We start from the raw sequence: 27,741 nt of genomic DNA on the forward strand, positions 1-27,741 counted from the left end.
CAGAGGGTGTAATGTGGAAGCAACAGCTCGCAGAGGCCAGTGGATGGAAGATAATTACTCAGAATATGGAAGTCTTATGTACTGATTACATATTTGAAAGTGACAGGCCTGTTGTGTATGGGCAGAGGGTTCTGGGTTAAATTGCAAAAATAATAATAGCAGGGGCTAGTAGTAATACATTCTGAAAAACCAGTGTATCAAAAAGAGAGGGAATACTCCCTTCTCTTAGATCTGCTCCTCCAGGTGCTGACTGTAAGTAGCTTTGTATGTTTTATTTTAGAAAACACATATAGAAACACAGTATTTTTAAAAAATAGAATTGTAGTATTCTTCTTATCTGCAGCTTGTTACTTGTATTTAATAGTGTGTCTTGGGCCTCTGCCTTGATCTTCATTATACTTTATAATGGTCTTAGGATTTTATTGTTGACCATCATGTGTGACTGCCATGTGGTTAGCCTTTCCCATATCAATGAAAGTTTAGATTATATATAACTTTTGTCATAAAAAAACCAATGTTTTGAGGATTGAACATCCTGGTTCCTGTATCTTGGTATACTTATTCTAAATATTTCTATAGTATAAAATATTTGAATTTGGACGGCTGATTATGAGGCTTGTATATTTTAGGATTTGATAAATACTGAGAAATAATAATGATGAGAGTGTCCATTTCCCTGCACCTCCACCAACATCGTTAGAAAGCTTTTAATTTTTTCTGATAGGTTAAAAACAGTTCATTTTATTGTATAAATTCTTTGTCAGTGGAGTTTTGCAGCTTTTCATGTGTTTATTTACTGTTTCTTTTTGACCTCTAAAAGTTGTTTTGTGGGCTTTTCTTTCTTTTCTTTTCTTTTTGTCTCACTGCTGCGTATGCAGTGGCACAATCTTGGCACACTGCAACATCTGCCTCCTGGGTTCAAGTGATTCTCCTGCTCCAGCCTCTGGAGTAGCTGGGATAACAGGTGCCCGTCACCACACCCAGCTAATTTTTGTACTTTTAGTAGAGACAGGGCTTTGCCATGTTGGCCAGGCTGGTCTCGAACTCCTGACCTCAAGTGATCTGGCCACCTCGGCCTCCCGAAGTGCGGGGATTGCAGGCATGAGCCACCGTGCCCGGCCATGTGTTATGTTTTTGCTTTTTCCATAGACATAACATTTTGTCTTTTATGTGTATTACATAGTTTCTTCCAAGATGTCAACTTATAGTTCATTTATGGTCTCTGCTTTGTAGAACTTCAAAATTTCTGTACAATCACTGTTATATAATTTTTTCTGGGTTCATATGCTGCTTAGAAACACTTCCCTACACCAAAAACATTAAAATATTTGTTCATATATTCTTTCATAATTTGCTATTTACATATAGGTGATTAATTATTCCTGCATTAATTTTGTGGTATAGCGACATAGAAGAGTCTACCTTTCCCCCCTCTAATGAGATATTGTCCCAACACAGTATTGCATAAATCTTTTTTCCGAATGTCAGTTTTTATCACTTATCAATTCTCATTGTATTTGAGTCTGTTTTAGATTGTCTCTTATATTGATCTCTTAGTTTATAGGAAAGGTGCTTTATTTTTTTCTTTTTTTGGCAACACATTTGTATCTAGCCACATTACCAAACTTTCTTTCTGGTTCTAATAGTTTTTCCATTGATGCCGTGGATTTTCTAGACAGGTTATCATATAATCTACAAATAGTAATAACTTTTTAATATTTATACTTCTCTATTTTCTTGTCTTGTGTTCTGGAAGCTAGAACTTCCAGAACAACTTTGAATTGCAGTGATAATGGGCTTGCTCTTATTTTGCTTCTGACTCTAAAGTGAAGAATGCCTTTATTGTCTCACTGTTTCATTTACTGTTAGTATATAATAGATAGCCTTTATTTCATTAAGAAAGTTTCCTTGGCCAGGCACGGTGGCTCACACCTGTGATCCCAGCATTTTGGGAGGCCGAGGTGGGCAGATCACGAGGTCAGGATATTGAGGCCATCCTGGCTAACATGGTGAAACCCCATCTCTACTAAAAATACAAAAAATTAGCTGGGCGTGGTGGTGGGCACCTGTAGTCCCAGCTACTCAGGAGGCTGAGGCAGGAGAATGGCGTGAACCCAGGAGACAGAGGTTGCAGTGAGCCGAGATGGCACCACTGCACTCCAACCTGGGCAACAGAGTGAGACTCAATTTCAAAATAAATAAATAAATAAATAGGAAAGTTTTCTTTTGGTTTATATAAACCAGGATAATTTTAAAAATTAAAAACAGATGTTGAAAGTGTATAATGTGTGAATTGTAACTCAATAAAGCAGTAAAAAATGAAGGTTAAATGTTTAAAAAATGGCTTTAAAAATATTTGGGGGATTATTATATATTTTTTCTCCTTATTCATAACTACACTTGTTTTTAAAATTGTGGTAAGAATGCTTAACATGTGATCTACTCTCTTAACAATTTTTTAGCTGTATAATACAGTATTGTGGACTCTAAATATAACATTCTATAGTCGATCTCTGGAACTTATTCATCTGGCTTAACTGAAACTTTAAGCCTGTTGATTAGTAACTCCCTATTTCCCCTCATTCCAGCTCCTGGTGACACCATTCCACTCTTTGGCTCTATGACATTGTCTATTTTAGATACCTCATATAAGTGGAATTGTGTATTATATATCTTGTGGGATTGGCTTATTTCAGTTAGCATAATGCCCTTCAGGTTCATCCATGCTGTCTCACATTGAAGAATTTCCTTCTTTTTTTTTTTAGGCTGAACAATATTCCATTGCTTATGTATGCTGCGTTTTTATTATTCATCTGTTGATGGACATTTAGTCGGTTTCCACATCTTGACTACTATGAATAGCACTGCAGTGAACATGAGAGTGCTAGTATCTTGTTGAGATTTTGATTTCAACTCTTTTGGATAAATACCTAGAAGTGGGATTACTGGATTTTATGGTAGTTCTACTTTTAATTTTTTAAAGTTTTTTTGGTGAACTTCCATCCTGTATTCCATAGCAGGTGCGTCATTTGTAATTCCACCTGTGCAAGGATTTCAATTTCTCTACATTCTTGCCAACACTAATTATCTTTTGTTTTTTGGATAATGTCTATCCTGACATGTACATTAGAATTGTAATCTTTCTGCTGGTAGAAGGTCTTGCTTCAATGGTGATAGCTTCTGACTGATCAGGTGGCTGTGGCAATTTCTTAAAATAAGACAACAATGAAGTTTGCCACATTGATTGACTCTTCCTTTCGTGAAAAACTTCTTGGTAGCATACAATGCTGTTTGATAGCATTTTACCCACAGTAGAACTACTTTCAAAATTGGAGTCAGTCCTCTCAAACCCTGCCATGCTTTATCAACCAAGTTTATGTCATATTCTGAATCCTTTGTTTTCATTTCAACAATGTTCACAGCATGTTCACCAGGAGCAGATTCCATCTCAAGAAACCACTCTCTTTGCTTATCTATAAGAAGCAACTCCTCATTCATTCAAGTTTTATCATGAGATTGCAGCAATTCAGTCATGTCTTCAGGCTCCACTTTTAATTCTAGTTCTCTTGTTGTTTCCACCACATCTGCAGTGACTTCCTCTGCTGAAGTCTTGGACCCCTCAGAGTCACCCATGAGGGTTGGAATCATCTTTAATGTTATATGAGAAGAAAGCATTCTAAGAAAATAACATATAAAGTAGAAAATAAGTTGGAATCAACTGCTTCCCATCTCTTATTGATGTTAGTATTTTGACCTCCATCCATGAATCACAAATATCCTTAATGGCATCTAGAATGGTGAATCCTTTCCAGAGGTTTAAAATTTACCCAAATCCATCAGAGGAATCACTATCTATGACAGCTATAGCCTTATGAAATATATTTCTTAAATAATAAGACTTGAAAGTTGAAATGACTGTTGATCCAGACTGCTTTCCTGCAACTTTAATCTCCTTGTCCATCTCTATCAGAACTCTTGGGTGACCAGCCGCATTGTCAATGAGCAATAATATTTTGAAAGGAATCTTTTTTTCTGGGAAGTGGGTCTCAAGAGTGGGTTTAAAATATTCAGTAAATCATGCTATGACAGATGTGCTGTCATCCGGGCTTGTTCCATTTGTAGAGTAGAGGCAGAGTAGATTTAGCATAATTCTGAAAAAAGGCCTCAGGATTTTCAAAGTGGTAAATGAACATTGGCTTCAACTGAAAGTCGCCAGCTGCAGTAGTCCATAACAAGGTAATTCTGTTTTGGATTTTTCATAAAACCAGCTTTTGGTTTTATTTATTATATTTATGAAGGTTGTTCTCCATTTTATTAATCTCTGCTTGTATTTTTATGTCCTTAGTTTTTCTTTTGGTGCATTTTTGTTGTTTTTCTGTGTTTAAAGTTCACATCATTTATTATCAATCATGATTGTGTCCTAGTAAATACATTTAAAGTTATAACTTTTTCTCTGAAGAAAATTCACACTGTATCCCATGATGTGTGTAGCATTACCATTAATGTTGATTTCTGTGTAGTCTGTGATTTGAGTTTTGGTCGTTTAATCCAAAATCAATTAGAAGAATGTCTTAAAATGTCTAACTAGTTTTAGGCCAGGTGCAGTGGCTCATGCCTGTAATCCCAGCACTTTGGGAGGCCAAGGTGGGCAGATCACAAGGTCAGGAGATTGAGACCATCCTGGCCAACACAGTGAAATGTCGTCTCTACTAAAAATACAAAAATTAGCCGGGTGTGGTGCCTGCACCTGTAGTCCCAGCTACTTGAGAGGCTGAGGTAGGAGAATCACTGGAACCCAGCAGTCGGAGGTTGCAGTGAGCCAAGATCGCCACTGCGCTCCAGCCTGGCAATGGAGCGAGACTCCGTCTCCAAAATAATAATAATTTAAAAAAATATCTAACTAGTTTCTTCTGTTGTATATTTTGCCTTTAAAATTAACTTGCTATTTATTGAGATGGATGTTCAGTTTTAGTAAATGCTCTGAGGATGTTTTAAATGTTCATTTCTAATTTGGGGGAAATTCAAAGTTGCATGTTATATTGTGTTGTTAACGTGCTATTCTAAATGGTCTAGTATACCAACTTATTTTTCTACTTTATCTGTTTTCTTAGAATGCTATCTTCACATACAACATTAAAAATGAATTTTTCAAAATTGTCTTGTAATTTTAATAGTGTTTGCTTTATATAGATAGTGCTGTTGTTCATTGCATGATTATTATAGGATTGTGCTTTTCATTATTATAAAGGATATTCTTTGCTTTACTTGGTGGTTTTTGCTGTAAATTTTTCTTTGTAGAAAATTAATATTGCCACATCTGCTTTCTTTTTTATAGATTTGCCTGGTTTACCTGTATTTATGCTTTTTTTTTTAACATTTTTATGACATTTTGGTGTAGGTATATTTCTCATTGTTAGATTTTTTTCTATTCAAATTTCTCTAATACTCATTTTCTAGTTGGTGAATTTAACCCATTTTCATATTAACTGTGATAACTGCTGTGTTTGTACTTCTTCCTGCCATCTGATTTTGTGTTTTCTATTCGTCGTGCTTTTCAAAAATTATTTTCTTGATACTTACTGAATTGTTAGCTATATCCCATTTCTATATTTCCTGGTGATTTTTCTTAAATTATTAGCAAATATATTCATCTTGATATTAAGAATTCATCAGCATCTAAAACCTGTTACCACCAACAATAGTAGCTAACAGTTATTATTTCCTGTGTGTCTGATAGTATTTTAAGCTTCTTACCAGTTAACTCAGTAAATCCTCACAACTACCTTGTGAGAAGGGAGTCAGTTATTCCCATTATTTACAGATGAGGAAACCGGTAAGAAGGTGAGTAATTTTCTAAAAGGCACACAGCTAGTGAGTAATAGAGGCAGAATTCATACTCAGGCTCTGTACTTAGAGACCTGCTTGCTTCAGCACTGACCTGTCAGAATATTTTTACTTGTCCCTGCCTACACACCCTTTCCTTCCAGGTTATGCTGAAATTTGCTTCTAGATTGTTGTCTTAGCTGCTAAGAAGTCTCTAAGCATTTACATTAAAGACACCAGCAATCTTTGGACTTGACTTCAAATTTTACTGATTTATTTTTCCTTGACATGTAGAATTGGCATGCTTTCTGGGTGCTTTCTCACCTGAAAAATGGCTTTATTTTGCCCTCATATCTGATGGATAGATTAGTTAATAGATATTTGTGGGTTTCATTCAACATTTTGTTGACATTGCTTCTTTGTGTTCTAGCATTGAGCATTACGGATGAAAATTCCTATATAGTTTTTCTCTCTGGAAATCTATAACGTTTGGAGGGGTGATGCGTGTGCGTTGTTGTTCTCTTATTCTTTCACTTTAGCCTCTCTTTTTTGAATTTCTGTTACTGCTTTTATCATATTATCTATTTCTTTTCTTTCTGTGTTCTCAGAGAATATCATCACTGAGTCTTTAATACTGTCAACTTCAGCTGTGTACATGTTGCTCTTCAACCTCCTTTTGAGGCTTTAAATTAGGCAAATATATTTTTCTTAGAATTTCTGAAAACTCCTTTTCACTGGAGCTTATTTTAACAATATGGATGCATTATCCTCTTAAACTTCTGTGAAAATAATAACTGGAGTTTTCATTTGCATTAGCTGTTTCATGAGAGGTCAAGTTTTTTACTCATTTATTTTGGTGTTTCCTTTTCATGCTATTTGTGTTTTGGGATTTGATTGTATATTCACATTTTTAATTACCTACTTGATTTAAATAAAGTATCAGTAGTTACTTTCAGGGTTCTTGGTGATTATAATAATTACTCACCTACCAGGCTGAGTTTTGCCTAGAAGAAATCTGTTGTGCCTAGATTTCGGGACAAGTGGGGAAACCCCACTCCATTAACTGCATACACAGGGAAGGAGCTACAAGGGGAATAGAATAATTTGGTCTCCACTATTACCTTAAGAGACCTTCCCTGTCTTCTATTAAAAAAAACCTACTGCATTCAAAGGATAGGAGCTACAAGGGAGATAGAATAATTTGGGCTCCACTACTACCTTAAGAGACCTTCCCCTGACTTCTCTTTTAAAAAACCTATGGGTCTCGTACCCCTGAACTTACTTTCCATACTTATTTCTCTCTTCACCCCCAAAATCCATATTAGAATGCAGCTGCAGGCTATAAAGCCTTGCATAAAAGTAAAATACCCAGTCTTTTCAAGAGAAGAATAAAATAGGTAGTCTCCTACCTCTTGTCTTACTCTAATATAAACTCCATGAAGGTAAGTGTTGTGTCCATACTGTTCATGCTGCACAGCAGTTGCCCTTATCTGCAGGGCGATGCATCCCAAGACCCCCAGTCTTGAAACTGCAGAGAGTAACACACCTGATTACCATCATCGGAACACATTTCTGTTCACGTCTTTCACCCACAGATTTCATGCCTTTCCCATCTTAACTAAGTACTTATCATGGACTGTGGCCATAACTTTTGCAGTTTTAGGTGCAACAGCAAAACAAGCATTAATTTTTTCTTCTTCACAATTTCATGGATAGATTTGTTCTTACTGTAGATCTTAGCAACCTCAGCATATGATGCTTTTTCTTTTGAGAACTTTCACCTTTTTTTCTTAAAGAAAGCACTTTACAGCTTCTCTTTGGCATATCTCAACTGCCAGCATCACTGCTCTTGCACTTTGGGGCCATTATTAAGTCAGAAAAGGGTTACTTGAAAACAAGCACTGAGATACCACCAGAGTCCATCTGATAACTGAAATGGTAACTACGTGACTAACAGGCCGGTGACGTATACAGCATGGATATGCTGGACAAAGGGGTGAGTCACATCCCAGGTAGGATGAAGCAGGGTGACTTGAGATTTCACTATTCCGTATGGTGCACAATTTAAAACTTACGAATTGTTTACTTCCTGGAACTTTTCATTTAATATTTTTGGACTGCAGTTGACCACAGGTAACTGAAACTGGAATGTGAGGATCGGAGGATAAGCAGGGACTGTGGTATTCATTTCATTGCACAGTGCCTAGAATACAGTAGGTGCACTATAAATATTTTGTAAAGGGATAACTTTTCTGAAACTAAAAATATTTATGTTTTACCCAATAATTTTTCTTCTGGAAATTTATGCTAAGGAAATATTCAGAGATGCTTACAGAGTTTTATGCATGAGTGTCCATGCTATTTGTAATTGTGAAAAATGAAAACAACTCAAAAGTTTAACAGTGGTCATCTAAAGTATTGTATACACTGTAGATATAGGTTGAATAGAAGGTCATCCTATTCATTTATTCATGAGAGGTACAATCTCCAGGGATCTGTAAAATCTATTTTGTCTTAACCAAATAACTAAATTATGACTTTTAAATTGTTGTAATTTTTGTAGTATTATCTGATATTTTTATTTTTATGTATGTTCCTAAGTAGTTTAGAAGATAGTCAGATTTTTAAAATCAAAGATCAAACAAATGAAGCTTATTTTTATGTATTCATAGTATAAGAGACATTCAGTAAATAGATAATATTTTTGTTTTATTCTAGAAAACAGCTCCTTGAACACGGTGAGGTAAAGCTTTCATTTTAATCTCAAGTAGACTTGTGTATTACATTCTAGTTTGAGGATAATTGACAAAGGTATAACCTGCTTCTGACGCACCATCAGTCGTGAGTTGTCAGCATTGGTGATACATTTCTGCTGATCCTCCTCACTCTTTCATCTGCTCTCACTTTTGAATAGTAATAAGGATTTAAAAGCTAGAAGGCTGATTTGTGACTATAGTACAGAATTAAATTAAATTGCATTCATTTTACAATAACAAGCATTTGGTTTCTAGCCTGCAGAGCTAATCAGCTACAGTCCATTAGGGCAGGCACCCCTCGCCCTGTGACTGGTGGCCATCTGCCACCACGTAGATTTGCTGGTCAGTCAGCAACAAGCTCAGAAATGTTGAAGGATACAAAAGATACTAAAGTAATGTTGCTGCCCTTCAATATGTGTAATTTTACAAAGGAGACAAATACGACAACATTTTATATGGTGTAAAATTATTTTGTGGCATAAAAAGGAAAAGATCAGTGTGGGCTGGAAATATTTCCTATTTGACAGAACTTTAAGTGGGTGTTGAGGTAAAGGTCAAATTTACAGGAGTGGGTAACTGAATTTGAACTTAATAGGGATAGTTTATGACACATGTTGAGTATCCTTTATCCAAAGTGCTTAGGACTAGAGGCGTTTCAGACTTCAGATTTTATTGAATTTTGGAATATTTATACTGTAGTTACTAGTTGAGATCCCTAATCTGAAAATCCAAAATCCAAAATGCTTCAATGAGCATTTGTTTTAGCATAACCTTTGAACATCACATTGGTACTCAAAAGTTTCAGATTTCAGAGCATTGTAGATTTCAGATTTTTGGATCAGGGATGCATTGGTAACTTTGTCACTTTACAGTGAGGCCCGCTGTGTTGGTCCTCCGCCTCCTCGCAACACCTCCTGCTCTCCCTGGCTCCTCTGCCTGCTCCATTTTCTTGCCGGCTGCACTTATTGCCTTACCGTAGACTATGTAATGGATTTATGTATTTGCTATGTCTATGTATTGTCTGTCTTTCATTACTAAATGTACTTACATGTAATACAAAGGCAGAAATTGCTCACTGTTGTATCTGAAGCACCCAGAAGAGGACCTGGAACATAGTAGGCGTCCGATAAATTGTTGCTGAATGAATGAATGCTAATAGGCTCATTACTAAGTTAGAAGATCCTTGTCTTAATGAATAATATAGTTTTAATATACTTCATTAATTTAAAAATATGAAATATAAAAATGTCATTGTGCCTTATTTGTGTTTCTGTAGCTGGCTTTTCACACATTGCAGTTGTTAGCGTTTACTGCCCTTGCCATTTTAATTATGAGGCTAAAGCTGTTTTTGACGCCGCACATGTGTGTTATGGCTTCCTTGATATGCTCTCGACAGGTAAGGAATTCATTCTTGTGTAACAATACTGTTAAAACTATAGCAGCTACACTTAGTAGTTACTGCGGCTTTGCTAATTCAAAATATAAACACACTAAGTGTTTTTAACTTAACTAACTTAAAGGATTTAAAATATTACTTCATGATTCACTATAAGCAAGAAAAACAATTTCAAGTGGCTTTGAAAAGTATTTCTAGGTTTTAATTGATATTTCTATAACAAGTGATTAGGCAAACATTTCCCCTCTGTTAATATCCTGTCCATGAACATAACCTTTTGGAGTTCGGGTTTGTGTAAGAGTGCCTGGCACAGTGGCTCACACCTGTAATCCCAGCAATTTGGGAGGCCGAGATGGATGGATCACTTGAGGCCAGGAATTCGAGACCATCCTGGCCAACATGGTGAAACCCCATCTCTACTAAAATTAAAAAATTAGCCGGGCATGGTGGCGAGTGCCTGTAATTCTAGCTACTTGGGAGGCTGAGGCAGTAGAATCACTTGAACCTGGGAGGCAGAGGCTGCAGTCAGCCAAGATCACGCCACAACACTCTAACCTGGGTGACAGAGTGAGACTCTGTCTCAAAAAAAAAAAAAAGTGTTTCCTGGTGGCCGGGCACAGTGGCTGACAGCTGAAATCCCAGCACTTTGGAAGGCCGAGGTGGGCAGATCACTTGAGGTAAGGAGTTCAAGACCAGCCTGGCCAACATGGTGAAACCCTGTCTCTACTAAAATACAAAAATTAGCTGGGCATGGTGGTGTGTACCTGTAATCCCAGCTACTCAGGAGGCTGAGGCAGGATTATTGTTTGAACCTGAGAAGTGGAGGTTGAAGTGAGCTGAGGTCGCACCACTGCATTTCAGTCTGGGAGACGAGTGAGACTCTGTCTCAAAAAAAAAAAAAAAAAAAAAAAGAGTTTCCTGGTTCACCACAAGTACCCTGAAGTGCTCATCCAATACCAGAGCAGATGCAGAGTAATTGCTCTACTACGGTCCTGTTTGGCTCGAAGAATCTGTAAGAAATTCTGGGGTTCTATCACTGTATCTAACATACAAAAGAACTAGATAAATTAGAATATTGAGCCTAAGGTACTTCTACAGACAAATTAGTTTGAGTTTATAGCCTTAAAATACCATAATGCCTGTTTTCCTGAGAAGAATCTATATATGTCAAGCTAATAGGGCTTCCCTGTCTACTAACGATGTACACAAAAGGCAGCCAAGGATGAAAGGATTTAGTTCTAAGATGTTTCACAGTTGTGATTTGTTTATTTTAATCCTTTGTAGTAAATTAGTACTAGAAGGATCAGGCATTCCTTCCTTAATTCTTTCCAGGGGAGAGAAAGTTCCATTTTCACCTGGGCCCTGTAATGCCAACATATTCGTTGCTTTAGAAACAACCGGAGATGGTAATTCTGTATACGTATGTGCTGATATCAAAGGGTAATCCACATTGGTTTGAGTAACAAGGTGAGAATTTATTGTTGACCCTACAGTACTCTTACATAAAAACTATAAATAAATGGTTTCTGTCGTTTCAGCTCTTTGGCTGGCTTTTTCGCAGAGTTCGTTTTGAGAATGTTATCTTTGGCATTTTAACAGTGATGTCAATACAAGGTTATGCAAACCTCCATAATCAATGGAACATAATAGGAGAATTTAATAATTTGCCTCAGGAAGAACTTTTACAGTGGATCAAATACAATACCACACCAGGTGTGTAGGTATTTGGTTAATGCATAGTTGTGCGCAAACATACTCACAAACACATTTGTGTATACTGTATAATTGTCATTTCTGATATATGTGTGTATGACAGATTTACAAATAGGCATTCATACTCTCACAGACTTTGAGCAGACTATTGTAATATCAATTAAACCCTTCCAAAAGGTAATTTTGGCCCCCTTTAAGCCCCTCCTGATAATTATCAAATTTAAATTAGTACCAGGAAATTAATGACTTTTCACAAGTTATGTCCTTTAACTCTCAGAGAGCACTACAGCATTTTAACCATAACAGTGACAAATCAGAGCAGTAAATCTTTAAAAATGAAATTTCACACCTTGTGTCAGGCATAGCAGAAGATACTCTTGATGGTGGGGAGAACTGGCACCGCTTCTGTCACTCCAGTCAGTGCCATCTCCTCTAATTCTGTAAACAGGTCATTGGCAGAAGAGTTAAAATCTTGGATATTCTATTTTCTTCACAAAATCATCTCACAGAGATAGTATACATCCTACTTTTAAATACTCCAAAATTTTCTTTTTAGCTTAGCTCCTTTTCTTCCTGTCTTTATTCAGAACTACCTCAAGCAGATACATATTTTTAAATATCTTTCCAGAGAATCAAGTATATTCTATAACATTTTCTGCAACTAAATTTGTAAATCTAAGATTATTTTTGATATTTAGAAACTTTCTCTGGCACAAGTTCTTCACTACAGTTTATTTAAATTTTCTTATGACTCTTGAGCTTGTTTCCTCTTATTTCTTATTTGATAGCCACTTTTTTTACTAATTAACCATCATTAAGGTAAATCTTTATAAGCTTTAACTAAGATATTTGGTCTATAGCTTTCAAAGGGTGTAGGTGACAGCGCCTCGTTAAACTGCCAAGCCAGTTTAATTCGAATTTTAAAAGTAATCCCCAACAGACTTTTTCCACATAGGAGCTCAAGGTAATCATTCCCTTTCTTTACTCTCTCTTGCCCCTCCCCAGTTATAGCTATTTTTCCCAAGCTTTTAAAGATATCTGCCCTTTTAATCTTTTCTTGTGTCTTTCTTTGTTCCAGTGTTTGCATTGGGTTCCTGACAGAGAGCCTACATTTGGCAACTTATCATTCTAAGATAACTGCCACAAACCCCCATCTCACTTTTAGATGCCTCTTCTTTGATCTTCTTTTCAATCAGTCTTATTCTCCTTTTAATTACTCTTATTATGAGTTATCTCATGGTTACCACATATTAAAAGCTGTATGAAGTTTTGTAGTATTAGTGGGACTAGTGCTTCTATTGAGGACCGCCATGCAAGACTGTATAGTTTGTGCACTGCACAAAGGTGACCAGTTGAGAGGGTAAGTGAAAGCTTAAATCCAGCTTGTGGTCCACTCAGCAAGCCATGTACAAACGGGGCTCTGTCAAGTCAGGGGAATACCTTTTTCTAATCTGTGTAGTAGGCTAAATGGGAACTTCCATAGAGTGATAGGAAAATACCTTATTTTTCCTTGTTATGGTCATTTAGTTCACAGCCAAAAAGACAGAAGGTGGAGGGGGAGGATATTTCTTCCTCTCTGTCTGCCATAGAGGACAGCTCAGTGGGTCCAGCTCTTGCTGGACAGGTGTGCCTAGTCTTTTTTTGGAAGACCCTGGCCCAAGGCTTTCAATTCTTCTTGCCAGCATTTCCCAACCTTAGCACTGTTGACATTGAGGCTGTCCTGTGTATTACAAGAAATCCTTGGCCTGTATCTACAAGATGCCAACAGCATCTCCTCCCTCCTCCCCATAGCATGACATCCAAAAATGTCTCCAGAGTTGACAGTGCTCCCTAGGGAGCAAAATCATGCCTGCTTGAGAACCACTTCTCTAGCTTAACAGCTTGTCATCATTAATTATTGAGTCTCCAATAATAAATACACGTTCTTTGATTGGCTTACATATTTTCAAATTTGAGGCATATAAAGAAATTTTCATTCAAAGTTGCATTTAGAATGCTTAGTTATATTGGAAAGGAAACACTCAGGGTTCTCAAAGTTTTTAATTTATGTGGGTACATAGCAGATGTACATATTTATGGGGTAGATGGGATATTTTGATACAGGCATACAATGTGTAATAATCACATCAGGGTAAATGGAATATCCATCACCTGAAGCCTTGATCCTTTGTGTTACAAACAATTCAGTAATACTCTCTCAGTTATTTTTAAATGTACAGTAAAATTTTGTTGACTATAGTCACCCTTCTGTGTTACCAAACACTACATCTTATCCATTCTATTTTGTTTGTGCACATTAACCATCCTCAGTTCCCTTCCACCCCCTCACTATCCTTCCCAGCCTCTGATAACCATCATTCTATTCTTGATCTCCATGAGTTCAACTCTTAATTTTTGGCTCCCAGAAATAAGTAAGAACATGCAAAGTTTGTCTTTCTGTACCTGGCTTATTTCAATTAATGTAATGACCTCCAGTTCCATCCATGTTATGGATAGGATCTCATTCTTTTTTTATGACAGGATCTCATTCTTTTTTATGGCTGAATAGCACTGTGTTGTGTCAGTGTACCACATTTTCTTTATCCATTCACCTGTTGATGGGCACTTAGGTTGCTTCCAAATCTAGGCTATTGTGAGAAGTGCTGCAATAAACACGGGAGCGCAGATACCTCTTCTAAACATTTATTTCCTTTCTTTGGAGTATATACCTAAGAGTAGAATTGCTGGATCATTTGGTAACTCTACTTTTAGTTTTTTGAGGAACCTCCAAACTCTTCTACATAGTGGTTGTACTAATTTACATTTTCAACAAAAGTGTACGAGGGTTCCCTTTTCTCCACATCTTTTCCTGTCTTTTGGATAACAGCCATTTGTTATTGCCTGTCTTTTGGATAATAGCCATTTTAATTGGAGTGAGATGCTATTTCACTGTAGTTTTGATTTGCATTTCTCTGATGATCATTGATGTTGAGCACCTTTTCATGTACCTGTTTGCCACTTGTATGTTTTCTTTTGAGAAATGTCTATTCAGATCTTTTGCCCATTTTTAAAGTAGATTTTTAGATGTTTTTTCCTACAGAGTTGTTTGAGCTCCTTGTATATTCTGGTTATTTATTCCTTGTCAGATTGGTAGTTTGCAAATATTTTCACCCATTCTTTCTGTTGTCTCTTCACTTTGCTGATTGTTTCCTTTGCTGTGCAGAAGTTTTTGTACCTGATGTGATCCCATTTGTTCATTTTTGCTTTGGTTGCCTGTGCTTCCCAGGTATTTACTCAAGAAATCTTTGCCCAATCCAAAGTCCTGGAGAGTTTCCCCAAAGTTTTCTTGTAGTAATTTCAGAGTGTGAGGTCTTAGATTTAAGTCTTTAATCCATTTGGATTTGATTTTTGCATATGGCAAGAGATAGGGGTGTAGATTCATTCTTCTACATATGGATATCCAGTTTTCCCAGCACCATTTATTGAAGAGAGTGCCTTTTCCCCAGTGGATGTTTTTGGGACTGCTGTAAAAAATGAGTTTACTGTAGATGTATGGATTTCTTTCTGGGTTCTCCATTCTGTTCCACTGGTCTGTGTGTCTGTTTTTATGGCAGTACCGTGATGTTTTGGTTACTATACTTCTGTAGTATAATTTGAAGTCAGGTATTGTGATTCCTTCAGTTTTGTTGTTCTTGCTCAGGGTAGCTTTAGCTATTCTAGGTCTTTTGTGTTTTCATATAAATAAGGATTGTGTTTTCTATTTCTGTGAGGAATATCATTAGTAGTTTGATGGGAATTGCATTGAATCTGTAGATTGCTTTGAATACTATGGACATTTTAACAATACTGATTCTTCCAATGCTTGAACATGGAATAGCTTTCCATTTTTTGTGTCGTCTTCAATTTCTTTCTCCAGTTTTGTATAGCTTTCATTCTAGAGATCTTTTATTTCTTTGGTTAACTTCTACATATTTAATTTTATGTGTGGCTACTGTAAATGCAATTACTTTTTAAATTTTCTTTTTTCAGATTGTTCTCAGTTGGCATATAGAAATTTTAATGATTTTTGTACGATTTTGTATCCTACAACATTACTGAATTTATCAGTTCTAATAGTTTCTTTTTTTTTTTTTTTGGTGGAGACTTTAGGTTTTTCTAAATATAAGATCATATTATCTGCAAACAATGATAACTTGACCTCTTCCTTTCAAATTTGGATGCTTTATTATTTCTTTCTCTTGTCTGATTGCTCTAATGAGGATTTACAGTACTATGTTGAATAATGTGGTAAAAATTTTCACACCCTTGTGAAATTGTCACGTCCCAGATCTTAGAAGAAAGGCTTTTGATGTTTCCTCTCTCAGTATGATACTAGCTGTGGGTCTGTTGTATATGGCTTCTATTATGTTGATTAATGTTCCTTCTATACCCAGTTTTTTTTTTAAGGTTTTTATCATGAAGGGATGTTGAATTTTATCAAATGATTTTTCTGCATCTATGGAGATGAGATGATCATATGATTTTTCCCCTTCATTTTGTTGATATTATGTATCACATTGATTTGCTGTGTTGAACCATCTTTGTGTCACTGAGATAAATTCTATTTGGTCATGATGAATAATCTTTTCAATGTGTTACTGAATTCAGTTTGCTAGTATTTTGTTGAGGATTTTTGCATTAACATTAATCAGAGATATTGGCCCATAGTTTTCTTTTTTTGATGGGTCTTTGTATGGTTTTGGTATGAAAGTGATATTGGTCTCATATAACGGGTTTGGAAGTATTCCCTCCTCCTCTATTTCCTGGAATCGTTAGAGTAGGGTTGATATTAGGTCTTCTTTAAATGTTTGATAAAATTCAGCAGTGAAGCCATCAGGTCCTGGGCTTTTCTTTGCTGAGAGACTTTTCATTAGAGATTTGATCTCATTACTTGTGATTGGTCTGTTCAGGTTTTGGATTTCTATATAGTTCAATCTTGGTAGGTTTTAGTATCTAGAGATTTATCAATTTCTAGGTTTTCCAATTTATTGACATACAGTTGCTCATGGTAGTCTATTAGAGATCCTTTAATTTCTGCGATCCTTTAATTTATCAGCATACAGTTGCTCATGGTAGTCTCTAATGATCCTTTAATTCCTGAGATATTGGTTGTAATGTCTCTTTTTTTCTAATCTCTGATTTTATTTATTTGGGCCTTCTCTCTTTTTTTCTTCGTCTGGCTAAAGGTTTGTTAATTTTATCTTTTCAGAAAACCAGTTGATCTTTTATATTGTTTTCTTCATTGAAATTTCATTTATTTCTGCTCTGATCTTTATTATTTCATTTCTCCTACTAACTTTGGGTTTTGTTTGCCCTTTTCTAGTTTTTTAAGATGCATCATTGGGTTGTTAATTTGAGGTTTTTCTTCTTTTTTGATGTAGGCACTTATAGCTATAAGACTTCCCTCTTAATACTGCTTTCACTGTATCTCATAGGTTTTTTTTTTTTTTTTTTTTTTTTTTTTTTTTTTGAGACGGAGTCTCGCTCTGTCGCCCAGGCTGGAGTGCAGTGGCCGGATCTCAGCTCACTGCAAGCTCCGCCTCCCGGGTTCGGGCCATTCTCCTGTCTCAGCCTCCTGAGTAGCTGGGACTACAGGCGCCCGCCACCTCGCCCGGCTAGTTTTTTGTATTTTTTAGTAGAGACGGGGTTTCACCGTGTTAGCCAGGATGGTCTCGATCTCCTGACCTAGTGATCCGCCCGTCTCGGCCTCCCAAAGTGCTGGGATTACAGGCTTGAGCCACCGTGCCCAGCCGTATCTCATAGGTTTTGATATGTTGTGTTTTCATTGTCATTTGTTTCAAGAACATTTTCAGTTTCCTTCTTAATTTCTTTATTCATTGGTCATTCAGGAGCATATTCTTTAATTTCTATGTTTGTAGAGTTTCCAAAATTCCTTTTGCTACTGATTTCTATTTTTTCGGGTTTTTTTTTTTTTTTCCATTGTGGTCGGAGAAGACACATTATATTGTTTCAATTTTTTAAAAAATGTTTTAAGACTTGTTTTGTGGCCTATCCTTGTTTTGTGGTCTATCCTTGAGGAATGATCCATGTGCTGAGGAGAAGGATGTGTATTCTGTAGATACTGGATGAAATGTTCTGTAAGTATCTATTAGGTCCTTTTGCTCTATAGTACAGATTAAGTTCGTTGTTTCTTTGTTGATTTTCTGTCTAGATGATCTGTCCACTGCTGAAGGTGGGGTGTTGAAGTCCAGGCTATTATTGTATTGGGATCTGTCTCTCTCTTTTGCTCTGATAATATTTGCTTTATATATCTGCGTGCTCCAGTATTGGGTGTATATGTATTTACAATTGTTATGTACTCTTGCTGAATTAACCCCTTTATCATTATATAATGACCTTTATCTCTTTTTATAGCTTTTATCTTGTAATCTATTGTGTCTGATATAAGTATGGCTATTCCTGCTCATTTGTGGTTTTCATCGGCATGGAATATAATTTTCCATCACTCTGTTTTCAGTCTATATGTGCCTTTAAAAGTAAAGTGTGTTTCTTATAGGTTACAGATTCTTAGGGTTTTGTTTGCTTATTCACCCACTCTTTGTCTTTTGATTGGAGAGTTCAGTCCATTTACACTCAGTGTTATTACTGATAAGGATTACCCCTGCCATTTCATTATTTGTTTTCTCAATGTTTTGTGGTCTTCTTTTCCTTCCTCTTTTTCTTTCATTGAAGGTGATTTTTCTCTGGTGGTGTGTTTTAATTTATTGATTTTTATTTTTTGTATATCCACTGTATGTTTTTAAACTTGAGGTTACCATGAGACTTGCAAATAATATCTTATTAACCCATTATTTTAAACTGATGACAACACTGATTGCATAAACAAACAAGCCAAAGGAAAGCTAATAAAAATTCTAAACTTTAACTTCATCTCCCCACTTTTTACCTTTTTGTTGTTTCTATTTATATCTTATTGCACTGTCTGTCTCTTGAAAAGTTGTTGTAGTTATTTTTTATTGGTTCATCTTTTTGTCTTTCTGCTTATCGTATAAGTAGTTTATATACCATAATTACACTGCTATAATATTCTGTGTTTCTCTGCGTACTTACTATTACGAGTGAGTTTTGTGCCTTCCGATTATTTCTTCCTCATTAATGTCCTTTTCTTTCAGATTGAAGAACTTCCTTTAGCATTTCTTACAGGACAGGTCTGGTGTTAATGAAATTTCACAGCTTTTGTTTGACTGGGAAAGTCTTCTCTTTTAGGTTTGAGGGACATTTTCTCTGGATGCACTACTCTTGGGTAAAAGGTTTTTTCCTTCACTTTAAGTATGTCTTGGCATGCTCTCCTGGCCTGTAAGGTTTCCACTGAAAAGTCTGCTGGCAGATGTATTAGAGCTCCGTTGTATGTTACTTGTTTCTTTTCTCTTGCTGCTTTTAGGATCCTTTCTTTATCCTTCACCTTTGGGAATTTGATATTAAATGAGTTAGTCTTTGAGTTAAATCTGCTTGGTGGTCTATAACCTTCTTGTGTGTGAATATTGATATTTTCTCTAGCTTTGAGAAGTTCTCTGTTATACTTTTGAATAAACTTCCTACTGCTATCTCTCTCTCTACCTCCTCTTTAAGGCCAATAACTCTTAGATTTTTCCCTTTAAAGGCTACTTCTAGATCTTGAAAGTATGCTTCATTCTTTTCTATTCTTTTATTTCCTCTGACTGTGTATTTTCAAGCAGCCTGTCTTCAAGCTCACTAATTCTTTCTTCTGCTTGATCAGTTCTGCTATTAAGAGACTGATGCATTCTTCAGTATGTCAGTTGCATTTTTCAGCTCCAGAATTTCTGCTTCTTTTTAATTATTTCAATCTGTTAACTTTATCTGGTAAGATTACTAATTCCTTCTCTGTGTTATCTTGAATTTGAGTTTCCTCAGCACAGCTATTTTGAATTCTGTCTGAAAGGCTACATATCTCTGTCTCTCCGGGATTGGCCCCCTAGTGCCTTATTTAGTTTGTTTGGTGAGGTCATGTTTTCCTGGATGGTCTTGATGCTTGTGGATGTTTGTTAGTGTCTGGGCATTGAAGAATTAGGTATTTATTGTAGTTTTTGCAGTCCGGGCTTGTTTGTACCCATCCTTCTTGGAAAGGCTTTCCAAGTATTCAAAGGGACTTTGGTGTTGTGATCTAAGTTTCTGGTCGCTGCAGCTGTATCTGCACTAGGAGGCACCCCATGCCCAGTAACACTGAAGCTATTACAGACTCTTAGAGGTACTACGTTGGTGGTCTTGGATAAAATCCAGAATTCTCAGGATTAGCAGGCAGAAGTTCTTGTTCTCTTCCCTTACTCTCTCCCATATGGAGTCTCTCTCTCTCTCTTTCTCTCTATGTGCTAAGCTGCCTGGAGCTAGGAGTGGGGTGATATAAACACCTCTGTGGCCACCACAACTGGGAAGGTGTTGGGTCAGACTTGCAGCTAGCACAGCACTGGGTCTTGCCCAAGACTCATTGTAACTACTGCCTGGCTACCACCTATGTTTGCTCAAGGTGTAGGGTTCTACAGTCGGCAGGTGGCAAAGCAAACCAGACTTTGCTTTGGTGACCTTCCTTTCAGGGTGGCAAGATCCCCCAGGTCATAGTCAGGTCCAGAGATGCTGCTGTCCAGGAGCCAGGGCCTGGACTCAGATGCCTTAGAAATCTACCTGATGCTCTATTCTACTGCAGCTGAACTGGTGCTGATACCACCAAAGTCCTTCCCGCCCTTCCTTCCCCTTTCCCCAGGCAGAGGGGTCTCTCTCCATTTCCACCACTACCACAGGCCCATTGGGAGGTACTGCCTGGCTACCACCAACATTCACTTAAGGCCCAAGGACCCTTCAGTCAGCTTGTGGTGAGTGCTGCCAGGCCTGGGACTCACCCTTCGGGGCAATGGGCTCTCTTCCAGCCCAGGGCAGGTCGAGAAATGCCATCCAAGAGCTAAGGCCTGGAATCAGGGACCACAAGAACCTTCTTGGTGCTCCTCCCCACTGCGGCCACGCTGGTACCTAAGCTGATTTTTGGTTCTTATGAAGGTGCTTTTTGTGTAGATCCTTATCAAATTTGGTGTTCCTGAGCGGATAATGAACAGTGGAAGCTTCTGTTTAGTTATCATGCTCCACCTCCTCTCCAATATACAGTTTTTTACAGTGGATCTGAAAAATATGTCTTGTCTTTATTACTGATTTTATTGTGCTGATTAAAAATGATAATAACCTTCACAATTATATAATTATTTTTTATACAAAAGTACCAAGAAGTAAGCATTTGGTCTTCTGGTGTTTTGAGAGAGGAAATGGAAGCCAGATAGCAGATTTTGATGTATCTCTAGTTATGACCAAATTTATACATGTCATTACTCCAAAAAGTACTACCAGAAAGTAATGAAATGATTTCATGGCATGTATAAATGGTGTCAAGTCAAATGGTAACTCTGAGAACTCAATTAAAGATGATCTGAGGGAAGAAAACAATGCTTTTCTCTTTTTATGGCACATCCACAGGACCATAGTTCACAAGCCACAAAATTGAAAAAATGTCCCATGAGACTTGCCCTTCATAGCAGTCTCTCAGTTCCTGGCATTTCACATTATTGGAACAGATATGACATTTTACATTCTTTTTGTTTCATGTGTGTTTGTAGTCCTGTTGTTAGCATGGTGCTCTAGCATGGCAGGAAGCTTTAGTGAAGCAGCTAAGAGGGCAGGCTCTGGAACTTCCTGGCTGTGCAGTCTTGGGCAAGTCACTTAACTTGGCTCTGTGTCTTCATCGTCTACAACAGCAGTCCCCAGCCTTTTTGGCACCAGGGACCAGTTTCGTGGAAGACCAATTTTTTCCACAGAACTGGGGGATGGAGGGTGGTTTCTGGATGAAATTGTTCCACATCAGATCATCAGGCATTAGATTCTAATGAGTGCGCAACCCAGACCCCACACATGCTCAGTTTGTAGATTCTACAAAGAACAGAGGACCCACCTCTTAGAATTGTGCAAATTAAGTTATTTAATTCTTGTTAAAATATGAAGCACAATTTCTAGCACCAAGATAGTGTTTGAACAAAAGTCAGCTATTATTATAGTAGACAATGAGTAAGTATTGAGTCAATAAAAGGAATGAGATCCATGGTCATGTAAATAGGTATCATCCTTCTTAATCTGGGTTCACATATTAGAGGTAAGTTTAACTTCTGATTTTCTTTAAAACATTTCATTGAAGAATATAGCCTTTTTTTTTTTCAGATGCCGTCTTCGCAGGTGCCATGCCTACAATGGCAAGTGTCAAGTTGTCTACACTTCATCCCATTGTGAATCATCCACATTACGAAGATGCAGACTTGAGGTTGGCAACTGATGAGTATTTCATCAAGAATCATTTGGTGACTCCCAATTCTTAGGAATTGGGAAAATATTTACACACACACACACACACAAACTCATCCTCATTTTCGTGCTGGAAGTTCAAAAAAAATGACAATGACCATCCAGAAATGACAATGGGTACCCGTTGCCTCTGGAGCAAGCTGACCTCTGAAAACTGAAAAATGCAAAAGCCAGTTTTTCCCAAAGTGACAAACATGTGACATATTTATGATGTGTGTGTGTATTCCAGTAAAACTACTAGGTAGTTGGAAGAGGAGGTAGGACGGATTTTACTCACAGCCATGGTTTGCCAACCCCTGCTCTACACCACAAGCCCTACTCTGATTTAGGAAGTGATTTCTGGATCTTACTGGTGGCCAATGACTAGCCTTTTGTGACAGGTAGAAAAAGTACTTGAAAGTTGCTATTATATATTACGTGCTTTCATGAAAATTTAGAGTATTTTTGCTAGCCGATTATGAGAACTCTAATTTCCATTGATGTCTAAAAGTTTTGCTTTCCTTAAATGGCTGGTTTAAAAAATTCTTTTGGTAATTCTAGTAGTTGTTAGGGTAATCGTTTTCAAAAGTGGATTTTTGGCCTATTGTTAGAGGCAAATATTTAAATTATTTAAAAGTTTTAGGTCTGCTGTCTAGGAGCCAGGGCTTGGAGTCAGACACCTTAGAAATGTACCTGACACTCTCTCTATTCTACTGCGGTGAACTGGCATGGAAACCACTGTGGTGACTGAGCATCCCATATGCTTGAAATTCTAAGCAACATCCAATGCATAAGTGATAGTCTGCCAGGATATTGTAAGAACTTCCACTATGGTCAAATCACCTATTGTACCATATTTTGGTGATGATTCCCATTTCTCAAGATTCTGTCAAGGTGCTTTTCCTACCTGTTCTGACACCCTGGATGCCCATTGTCTAACTGTTCTATTTGATACACTCAATTTCAATTCATGTGTTTGTCAGAGCTTCTTCAGATGAAAATAAGCATTTAAAGATATGTTTTCACTACATTCAGTCTCTGTCAGAATATATTCTCTGAAAACTTTGTGAATTATGAGAAGAAAATTTTATATCCTAAGCTGCTGTCTGCTACCCAGTACAACTTTAGACTATTTTATACAATAATGAGCAGTATATGCAAAATTAAATTGCTATAAGTTTTATTACATTCAAAATATAAGTAGGAATGTGGAAACTGCCATCCCCAAAATAGTTGATGCTGTTTTGAGTCATGTATATAAGTGTTCCATCCAGTGAGTACTGAGATTTCAATTTGCTAGTAAGATTTTTTTAGTCTATTCTATTATCATTCATTTTAAAATCTTTTAAACTATTGTTTAAATTTAAAGGGCCCGGACAAAAATAGTTTATTCTACATATAGTCGAAAATCTGCCAAAGAAGTAAGAGATAAATTGTCAGAGTTACATGTGAATTATTATGTTTTAGAAGAGGCATGGTGTGTTGTGAGAACTAAGTGAGTATTAACCCTATGCTATCCAATATGGTATATTTTTAAGCAACAAATGTTTCAGTTTATTACAGTAGTTCTGATTCTTTAAGAATTTTTATTTTAAATTTATTAAAATATTATCCTGGTATCTTAAATTATTTCATCTAGAGAAATAAAACTATACTATCAATGAAGTAGAATTTAATTCCAAACATTATAGTATATTTTAATATCCTGATTTTTCAATTTAATTTGACATCTTCCACTTAACTTTTTTCATAATTTTTGAAATATTTATGAAAATTTTTATTAGATATCTGAAATATGGATTTGCATTTACAACAAAGTGAGATATTGCCATTCTGTACTATATAGCTGAATTATAATGGATTTGTAAGACTTAAAAGAAAAGTGACAAAACCCAACATGACATAATAAGAAAAACATTCCTAATTAAAAGTTTTTAATTTCTGAATTTTGAATCCCTAAAAATCCTAAAATTCTAAGATGTTAATTGATCTTTTGAGGCCTTTGTTTAGGCTCCTAAGCAGAGATACTAGCTGCTGCACATGACAGGAAATTCAGGCATATTAATTGTCTCCTAGAACAGCACATTAGCAATCAGAAGAATGGAACAGGTTCTACAGTCACTTCAAAATATCATTTACAATGTGCAAAAAAGTTTCAGAGATGCAAACTAAAATGAGAGAGTATGACCAATACTCTGAAAAAAATAAGTTAATAGAAATCAATTCAAGTAGGTCCAGATGTTGGATTTAGCAGCCAAAGACTGCAAAGCCACTATTACAAATACATTTAAAGGCTTAAGAAAAATATATTCAATGGATTAAAAGAAAACATGGTATCCATGAGTGAAGAGAGATGGAATCTTAACAGAGAAGTAGAAACACTCCAGCCCCCATGGAAATTCTAGAGATGAAAAGTATAATAAATGAAATGAACATTACTTAAATGTACTCAACAACAATTTTGAGATGAAAACGACATTTGAACAGAAAATTCAGTGAATTTGAAGATAGATCAAGAGAGAATAGTTAATCAAAAGAACAGGAACCAAAAAGATTGAAAAATAACCAACATCACAGACCTATGTAACATTAAGTAGTTCAACACATGCAAAATTTTAGTATTAGATGTAATGAAAAAAAGAACACGACAGAAAAAATATTGAAGAAATGTTGGCCAAAAATTTCTCACGTTTGATAAAACTACTAACTTAGAGATCTGCTGAGCTCAACAAATCCAACTGGGTACGCCCAAAGAAAACCAAAGCAAGGCGCATTATAGTCAAAATGGTAAAATCAAAGATTAAGAGAAAATCTTGAAAATAAGAGAAAAAAATGATAACATTTGACTTCTCAACATAAATAGTGGAAATTAAGAGACACTGGAATGATAATTCAAAGTGCTGAAGAAGAAAAATCAACAATTATATATTTAATGAAATTATCTTTTTAAAATGGAGGCCAAAAATACATTTTTCAGATCAACAAAATCTAAGATAATTTGTTGGTAACAGATTTATACTTCAAGATGGACAAGAAGTGCTATCAGCTGATGAGAAATGATGCCAGATGGTAACTCAGATATACAAGAAATACTGAAATGCGCTGGAAATGGTAAATATGTGGATATTAATCACTATGCATTTTTCTTCTCTGAAAATCTTTAGAAGACATTAAGGCAAAGGTGATACCATTCTATTTTTTAGTTTATGACAGAAATTAAACATACATGACAATAGCACAAAAATTGAGTAAACCATGGAAATGTATGATTTACTAGAAATAACCCAATTTAAATGGTAAGTAAATCATGATATGTTAAAGATGCTTGTTGTCATCCCTAGCAAAACCACTCAAAAAATAAAACAGTGGGGAAAAGAAAGAGCATAATGGCAAGCCTAGACATGGATGAGCCTGGATACATTCCGCGAAATAAGTCAGCCACAGTAAGATGAATAGTGCATGTTGTCACTCATGTGGAAGCTCAAAGAAGTAGCTCATAGAAGTAGAGTAGAATTGTGGTAATTAGAGGCTAGGTGGGAAGGGTAGGGAGGAGAAGAAGATAAGGAGAGGTTGGTTAAGAGATACAAAACTACAGATAAATAGAAGGAATAAGTTCTAGTGTTCTCTGGCACTGTAGAGTGAAGATAACAGTAATTTATTGTATATGTCAAGAAAGCCAGAACAGAGGATTCTGAATGTTCCCAGCACAAACAGATGGTAAATGTTTGAGGTGATGGATATCCTAATTACCCTGATTTGATCATTACACATTGTAATTATGCACTGAAATATCACTCTATACTCCATAAGTGTGTACAAGTATTACTTGTCAACTAAAACTAAAAGGGGAAAACACCTAAACATATAACTAACTTAAGATTCAGCAATTGTACTGGGCATTTTTCCAAGAAAGGTGAAAAGTTGTTTTCACACAAAATTCTGTAGAAAATTGTCTATAGAAGCATTATTTGTAATAGCCTAAACCTCATACGACCCAGATGTTTTTTGCAAGGTGAATGGTTAAATAATAGTGATCTATTCATACCATGGAATACTGCTCAGCAATAGAATCAGACTGTTGATACACTCAAGATCCTGGATGGATCTCCAGAGAATTGTTTGAATGAAGAAAAGACAATCCCCAAAGGTTACATACTGTATGATTCCATTTATATAACTGTCTTCAAATGATAAAATTACAGATATGGATAATGATTTGTGGCTGCGAGGGGGTAGGGTGGGGTGGGAATGTGGGGGAAGTATAGTATGTGTGGCTATACAAGGGATCTCCGTGGTGATGGAAATGCTCTCTATCGCCATTCTATCAATGTGAATTATCTGGCTGTGATATTATACAAACGTTCAAGATGTTACCATGGCAGGGGACACTGTCTAAAGACTGTACAAGAGCTACTTGTATTATCTCTCACTTAATGTGGATCTCCAAATGTCTTGAAATAAAATGTTTAAAAAAAAAAAGCATAATAGCAAGCCTATATCAGTAATTTCAAAGTGAAAGAGGACTAAATTTTTCCAAACAAAAGGCGGAGATTGGCAAACTGAATACAAGAGCAAAACCTATCTATGGACTTGCCTGCAAGAGGTGCATTTTAAATACAAATAAGTATGTTGGCTGAAGGAAAAAGAATGGAAAAGATATCATGTGAGCAAACATTAGAAAGCTGAAGTGAAAAATGCATAAATATCAGTAAGATAGATGTTAAGACAAAGAATATTACTCAAAACGACTATGTTTGATAAAAATAGACAAATCTACAGTATATTTATAAATTTTCATAGCCTTCTCTAAATAATTTGTAGAACATAAAAAGAAATTTGGTAAGAATATGGAAGACTTGAATGATGCCATCAACCAGTATGACCTAATTGACATTTATAGTACACACCACCCTATAACAGCAAAATAGATATTCAAGCACACACAGACTATTTATCAAAAAAGACCATTTTCTAGGCCACAAAACAAGTATTGACACATTTGATATACTTTAGATCATGTAAAGTACAATCTCTGACTACAATGAAATTAAATTAGAAATCAGTAACAGAATTCTATATGGAAATTCTCTCAAATGTTTGGAAACTAGATAATACACCTCCAGATAATCCATAGTCAAGAAGAAACAAAAGGAGGGTTAGTTTCAATGTATTTTGACCTAAGGGAAAATGAGAACACCATCCCGCTATTTGTGGGATGCAGATACAGTAGAGAGATTTGTTTTTATGTTGAATGCCTATAATAGGAAAAGAAGAAAGGCCTCATATCAGTCATTCGGCTTCACCTTAAGGAATTAGAAAAAAAGAACAAGTAAACTCTAAAGTAAGGAGAAGAAAAGAAAGCACAAATATTAGAGTCAAAATCAGTGTGAATTACCCCCAAAACAGGGAAAAGTCAATAAAACCAAACACTGATTCTTGAGAAGATTAATGAAATTGATTAACTTCTACCCAAACTAAAAAGTTGAAGACAGAAATTACTAATATCAGGAATAAGAAAGATTTTATCACTACAGGATCTGAAGAAATGAAAAGGATAATGAGGGAATTTTAGGAACAACTTTACTCCACTAAGTAGGACAAAATAGATAAAATGGAGAAGTTCCTTGAAAGATGCAAAACCAAAGCTCACTTAAGAAATAGAAAAATCCTATATCTATTACCTTA

General features: G+C 36.1%; 1 protein-coding gene and 1 long non-coding RNA gene across 3 annotated transcripts in view; one reads left to right on the forward strand and one right to left on the reverse strand.

Moving 5' to 3' along the window:
• The window catches only part of LOC101926462 (probable C-mannosyltransferase DPY19L2), a 118,261-nt gene that overhangs the window by 84,501 nt on the left and 6,019 nt on the right, over window positions 1-27,741 (forward strand). Inside the window, exons 17-21 of one of the 2 annotated variants that reach the window (XM_065542142.2) lie at window positions 8,542-8,566; window positions 9,856-9,975; window positions 11,514-11,688; window positions 21,937-22,036; window positions 23,426-23,551. In XM_065542142.2, the coding sequence (XP_065398214.1) occupies window positions 8,542-8,566; window positions 9,856-9,975; window positions 11,514-11,688; window positions 21,937-22,036; window positions 23,426-23,551 (546 nt within the window). The remainder of the gene's footprint in view (window positions 1-8,541; window positions 8,567-9,855; window positions 9,976-11,513; window positions 11,689-21,936; window positions 22,037-23,425; window positions 23,552-27,741) is intronic. The other variant, XM_074036586.1, reaches the window with a different exon arrangement.
• Window positions 1-27,741, reverse strand: part of LOC135970171 (uncharacterized) — an 83,224-nt gene that overhangs the window by 8,090 nt on the left and 47,393 nt on the right. The window contains exons 2-4 of the long non-coding RNA XR_010585705.2: window positions 12,038-12,126; window positions 9,628-9,684; window positions 7,233-7,351 (exon numbers count right to left, since the gene is read on the reverse strand). This is a non-coding gene — a long non-coding RNA (uncharacterized lncRNA). The remainder of the gene's footprint in view (window positions 1-7,232; window positions 7,352-9,627; window positions 9,685-12,037; window positions 12,127-27,741) is intronic.

This window comes from Macaca fascicularis, chromosome 3 (assembly GCF_037993035.2).
Source record: "Macaca fascicularis isolate 582-1 chromosome 3, T2T-MFA8v1.1".
Lineage (NCBI taxonomy): Eukaryota > Metazoa > Chordata > Mammalia > Primates > Cercopithecidae > Macaca > Macaca fascicularis.